Source organism: Pollachius pollachius (assembly GCF_949987615.1).
Source record: "Pollachius pollachius genome assembly, chromosome: 3".
In the NCBI taxonomy this organism is placed as follows: domain Eukaryota; kingdom Metazoa; phylum Chordata; class Actinopteri; order Gadiformes; family Gadidae; genus Pollachius; species Pollachius pollachius.
In genome coordinates this window covers 32,107,128-32,113,629 of record NC_136936.1, presented here as the reverse complement: position 1 = coordinate 32,113,629, position 6,502 = coordinate 32,107,128, and the positions used below count along the sequence as shown (strand labels likewise).

The 6,502-nt window shown below is 44.8% G+C and overlaps 1 protein-coding gene across 1 annotated transcript; it reads left to right on the top strand.

The window, feature by feature from the left end:
* Positions 1-1,134: 1,134 nt before the first annotated feature.
* cdk5r2b (cyclin dependent kinase 5, regulatory subunit 2b (p39)) lies at positions 1,135-2,019 on the top strand (the record flags this gene model as incomplete). The annotated part of the gene is made up of 1 exon (XM_079733564.1): positions 1,135-2,019. The coding sequence occupies one exon, from the start codon at positions 1,135-1,137 to the stop codon at positions 2,017-2,019; it is 885 nt and encodes a 294-aa protein (XP_079589690.1).
* Positions 2,020-6,502: the final 4,483 nt, after the last annotated feature.

The following is a 6,502-nucleotide window of genomic DNA, read 5'->3' as shown; positions in this document are numbered from 1 at the left end:
CTGTTGGCTGTTTTTCCCAAAATGGTGGCTGCACTTAATTTCGTTGTACTTGTTACAATGACAATAAAGGTATTCTATTCTAGATGCAATGTTATCATTTTGATCGACAGGGGATATCCTGAAATAAAGGTAGCTGTTTTCATTTCAATTCTGTCCGTTTTTCTTGCCTAGAGGACAACATGAGTAAAAATGTATCATCTTACAACTTTCCCCATATATAATTTACAATATATAATACTTCACAAATGTAAAACACTGATAAAAATACAAATATAAATAACCGCAATGAATGGCCAGATTTCCTGACATTGAGCTCGACAGTATATTCCTATCTGTTTGTCTCAGGTCTACTGAGAAAGATTAACGTTCATGTAACCAAACCGAGCGTTGCCAACGGAGTTATCCTGCCTCGTGGATAATCCGATCTACATAACATACAAGACATACACCCACACAAACACCCACCCACACGCACACACACACACACACACACACACACACACACACACACACACACACACACACACACACACACACACACACACACACACACACACACACACACACACGTTGACACGTTTCTAATGTTGTGGTGGCCTGAGTCAACGCAGAATAGGTATTTGCTTTATATTCAAACTGACCAGATAATGGGGCTAAATGTGAGTCTTGTTTGATGATCGTGAACCTCCACGGACCACATACATCACACAGAATCACATACAGCACCGTCGCGCATCTGTCCTCCTTCTCATTGGTCCAGCGGGTTGTACGTCAAAGCTTCTGCATCCTGATTGGCTCCGGTGCTAGATGTGGGTGGACTAAGCCTCGTGGACTGAACCATCTCCACCATGCTGTCGCTGGTTGTCTCCCCGCCTGGCTGGACGCGTCAGGCTCCACTGATGTGAACGCAGATCTCTAGATGAACCGCTCGTCGTCGGGCTACAACTAGGCCTAGCCTCACCACTCTTCGGAACAACAGCCTGACTGGATTAATTGCAAGGCACCATGATGCTATGGAGTTGACCTGCTCCTCCATTATCTCTCTACCTGCTGAGGCGCGCCCCCGACGTCAGTAGAGGAACGCGCGTTGAACGAGCATCCGTGTGTATTTACAGATCGTCTTTTGTCGCCAAGATGGGAACCGTACTCTCTTTATCCCCGACCTCCAAAAAAGGGGCCATCATGGACTCCGGCACCGCGGCGGCGCTCCACCACAAGGGCGACAAGAGCATCAAGCGGCCGTCCGTTTTCGTCTCCACGTTAACGTGGAAGAAGCTGGTGCCCAATTCGGCCAAGAAGAAAAGTGCCAAGAAGGTCAGCCCGAACCCACCCCCTCCTCCGAGCGAGCCGGAGGTCTCCCAGCTTAACCACGAGAACAACAAGAAGTCCCATGTGCCCAAAGCCCCCATTCCCGTCCCTGTCCCCACGGTGCCCGCCACCTCCCAGGTCATCCAGTCCCAGACCAACGGGGACGTGAAGATCACCTCGGTGCAGAAGCAGCCGAGCAGCGTGTCCCTGCTTTCCCCCAGACGCGTGGTCATCCAGGCGTCCACAGGGGAGCTGCTGCGCTGCCTGGGGACGTTCATGTGCCGCCGGTGCTGCAGGCTGAAGGAGCTGACCAGCGGGGAGGTCATCCTCTGGTTCAGGAACATCGACCGCACTCTGCTCATGCAGGGCTGGCAGGACCAGGGCTTCATCACGCCAGCCAACCTGGTGTTCGTGTACCTGCTGTGCCAGGACACTGTCACGGAGGACGTCGAAAGCTCCTACGAGCTGCAGGGCGTCTTTTTGACTTGTCTGTACCTTGCCTATTCCTACATGGGCAACGAGATCTCCTATCCGCTCAAGCCCTTCATGATCGACGCGAATATGGACGTGTTCTGGGAGAAGTCCCTCAGCATCATTAACAGGATGAGTGACAAGATGCTGCTTTTGAATTCCGACCCGCACTTTTTCACCGAGGTGTTTCAGGAGCTCAAAGACCAGCGGCCGGATGGAGAGGCCAACCTGGACCGCTGATCTGCAGACTGCGGGCATAGCCGGCAGAAAACGGTGATACAGCTTTGACGATTGTCAATAGAAAGATCACTAAATCATGAATCTCTGGTGTACATTTCATGATGAAGGGGGGCGGGGGGGGGGGCACTCCTCGACGATCTTGACATGAAAAATTGAAGAAAAAAGCAGCCCCAATATTTTCTGAACAGTGTTTATTTCACCAGTGAGATGCGTTGTGTATTGCATGCATTCTGACGTCCTCCTATTTGTTTAGCCCATGAAGGGAGGCAGAAGAAACGCATCGGATTGCTTTACTCATAGAGGTTTAGGGGACACGGTGGGGATGAATGTGATCAAATGTCTGTTTGAAAAACATCTCCAATTGGAGCAACTGATTAGCTGTGAGAGACTGGGGCTCTATAGCAGGTTGAGGTGAGACCATTTGGGAGTATAGGCCAACAACAAGCAGACAGTACAGCCTGTGTCAGGAGCTCTCCATAGTTCTGACCTGGCCATTTATAGACACTGGGGCCCTCCATTTGCCCATTTAAGCCCCTTTCCATGTAAGGGGAAAATTAAGGCTTTCCCCAATCCCAATTATCTTAAGACTTAAGAACACGGCTTAGAACGCTTGGGCCTGGCTGTAAATAGAGGCATCAATGTGCATTTAAGTGCATTTGAACCTGAGTTTGGTGGGGATTGGCTGTGCACAGCCCTCCTTTCTCAACCTGTTTGAGCAGAACTTGGAAGTAGGCCTATTTATTTTGGTACTGCATATGGCCCAGATGCACATTTAGGTCCTTGGGATTCTATGACATAGCCTTACTAAGGTATGTTTTACACAGCTAACCTGCAGACGTTTTGCATTTCAGTTGAAGAGAATATATGAGATAATATAAAGACAGAAACAAGGTTTCTGAAGGTCAAACTCTGTTTTGAGAAGTGAATAAAGTGTAGATTTATTTTCGGAGGGTTAAGGGTCATTTGAGATTATGTATTATATGTGCCAACAAGGAAATAATCCTAAAAACGAATGTTTACATGTACATAGCGCAAATATGAAGCATATTTTTTCATTGGTTCTTAATCATTTTTTTGCCTGTTTATTTGGTGACTGTATTTGTTGCTGCTTTCAATATAAGTAACCAACACAATAAGATAAGGAACAATATAAAGCTAAAGAGCTTTTTTTATGTTATTCTTGTGCCGTGAAACAAAAACTTTGAAGTTCAATTAACTGGTATTCTAATTCATGTTTGACTTTGGTGGACCTCAGAATGGATGTCAAACATCCTGTCACTTATTCAGTCGATATTCCGTCAATATTCCTGTCAATAGTTCCTAAAAATGTACTGACCTGAACAAAAACTTGACAGGCTGTCTTCAGTATTTGTACTTTATTCAATGCCCTTATTGTGTGGTACATTATTATTACTTTGAATGTGGAGCTTAATGCTGCTATATTTGCACACCTTTGTGAACAAACAGTGTATAAATATGTTCATATTCTTACGTATAGTGTTAAACAGAACAGTATATATTAAAGATTTTATTTGACTTTCTAATGCATGGGGAATTGGTCCCCTCTATTGTGATTGGTCATCTGTGGTGAATAACAACTTATTTAGGTGTGACTCGGTTACACTTACCCACCACCACACCGATCATACTAATGCTGAATGTTAGCTTCAACCACCACACTGAGAAATGGGAATGCACTCTCTGTAAATAAATGTTTGAAGTACTTTACCATACTCAAGACAAATAAAACTTAAATGTGCAATCTATAGTTACTTGTGTTTATTTTTCTGTGTGTGTTTGTGTATATGTTTGCATGTGTTTTTGTACGTTTGTGTGTGTGTGCGTGTTTGTGTGTGTGTGTGCGTGGGTGTGTGTTTGTGTGTATGTGGGTGTGTGTGTGTGTGTATATATGTGTGTGTGTGTTTGTATGTGTGTTTAAGTGTTTTTGTATGTGTGTGTTTGTGTAGTCTATATGTTTGCATTTGTTTGTCAGTGTGTGTGCCTGTTTTTGTATGTGTGTGCGTGTGATTGTTTTTGTGTTTGTGTATATATGTGTCTGTGTGTGTGTGTGTGTGTGTGTGTGGGTGTACATCTGACTGTCTGTGTCTATGTGTCTGCGTGCGGGTGTGTAATCTTTTCCTGTCCAGCTTTCCTTAATCCTCAGGTTACAGGGAATCCTCGCTGTGAGTTAACAACTTAACCGATGGTCTGAAGCATGTATACCGCTGCAGCGTAGGAAACAGGTCAGAGCACTGCTGCTCTGAACACAGATTATGACAACCACTGTTAGTGGTATCTATGGGTGATATTTAATTCCGATATACTGAAAACAATACAGCCATTCAGATGATATACAAAGATTATATTTATTATTTAGAGAAACCCAATAATATAATACATTTAAATATAAAAATAAAGAAGAGGCATCTTTACAGAGATCAAATATACCATAATATACCCTATGTATATGTATCCTTCTTTCATTACATCTAATCAATCTTTATTTTTTAATTCAGCAATGAAGTGATGACATTTATTCCACCAGTGAGCAACATTGACAACATTTGTACTGTTTAATGTCTGTGACCGACTGATGTTGTCAATGGACCCAGGACCGTTTGATCTGGTCCATTCATGCTCTGAGAGCCATACCTTTACCACGGCATGCGGATCATTCGGCTTCAGCGGGAATTCCTACCGTTTTTGTGAATAGAGCACGTGGGTCTCAGAGTTCCTTCACATGATTGGCTAGAATTTGCTGCAGTCTCTGATACAAGTGTTTGTGGAGGGCTCCCTCTCTCCCTCTATCTGTCTATCTCTCTGTAATCGCTCTCAGCCACTCCGTCTCTCTCTCTCTTACTCTTACCCTCAGTCTTTCTCTCTTATACCGGGAGAAATCTATTTGTGGAGGAACAAGGGAGACAACACGGTAAAAAAAAAAGAAAAGGGAGAAAGACAAATGATGAGGAAAATGCAGAATCTGACAAACACGGTTTAAAGGAACACAGAAAAAGCGATATGAGTGCAATGGGAGCAGAACCTTAAGACAGACACTTGCAATTATGATTCTGTCCGGGGAAAGACACATTATAATGTTATTCATGACCTTCAATATCAATTCCAATGGTAGTTGGAACGTGTGGTTTGTGTGTTGTCTGTATGGACTGAGGAACGTGAGGTGTGTGTGAGGTTTGTATGGACTGAGGAACGTGAGGTGTGTGTGAGGTCTGTATGGACTTAGGAAAGCCATTCAGCAACGGAACAGATTCAAATGAATAACCACAGAAGCTGTGATGACAGACATTTGTTTTGGGGATATGGGGAGATACAATTTCATTCAGCATTATGTAATAGCACCAGGGCAAACCTTCATGGATACTTCAGTTTGTGGATTAAGATTCAGCCCAGGTCTCTGGCCCTCTGTCTGCCAGCCTGGGTTCTGGATTCGTGTCTAGCGGTCGCCATGGCAACGGGGTAGGTGAATGGGAGTTGGGCACAGGGAACTATGTGAGGCAAAGCGTGGGCTCAGCCACTGCAGACTGCACACACACACACACTCACCGACACACACAAACACTCACACACACACACACACACACACACACACACACACACACACACACACACACACACACACGTTGAAGTTGCCAGTACTGCACCCACACACACACACACACAAACACACATCGACACACTGCAGTTATAAGTGCTGCACACATACAGTCACATGCATATGCACTTATGCGCAAAAAAATAAAACACACTTTCACTTCTCTTCCTGTCTTTGTCTCTCTTTGCCTCTTGATCTCAAAGGGTCATTATTAAAACAGATGACGCACACTGACACATTTGAACATGCACATGCACACACACACACACACACACACACACACACACACGCACACACACACACACACGCACACACAAAGGCACGCAGATGAGAGCATGCAAACATGTGTGTAGTTCACCTATTTGCATGTATAAATACACCTCCTCACACTTCGTAAACCACACACAATAAACCCCATACATGCAGTAATATGCCCTAGTTATCACATAATCAGTCCAGAGTCACTGCGCCATGATGGAAATAGGGCTCTATCAAGGCCACACTGCAGTGGAAGACACAGAACAGCCACACAGAACAAGGACTTCTACTGAGGACATGGACGCTTGGTTCAGCGACTCCACACTCCGCCCAAATGGGAAGAAACTAACTAAAAGTTGCATGCTCATGGCCAGATATGGAAACAGAAACTTTTAAACCGCACACACACACACACACACAGACACACACACAGACACACACACAGACACACACACACACACACACACACACACACACACACACACACACACAGTGTAATTCAGTGCAGTAGTTTGGCTTCACTTTGAATTAACAACACTCACGTGGCCACTGAATGCATCCTCAGCCAGCCTTGGGATTAGATGTATTCTGCTCAACGCTAACACCACAGCCATA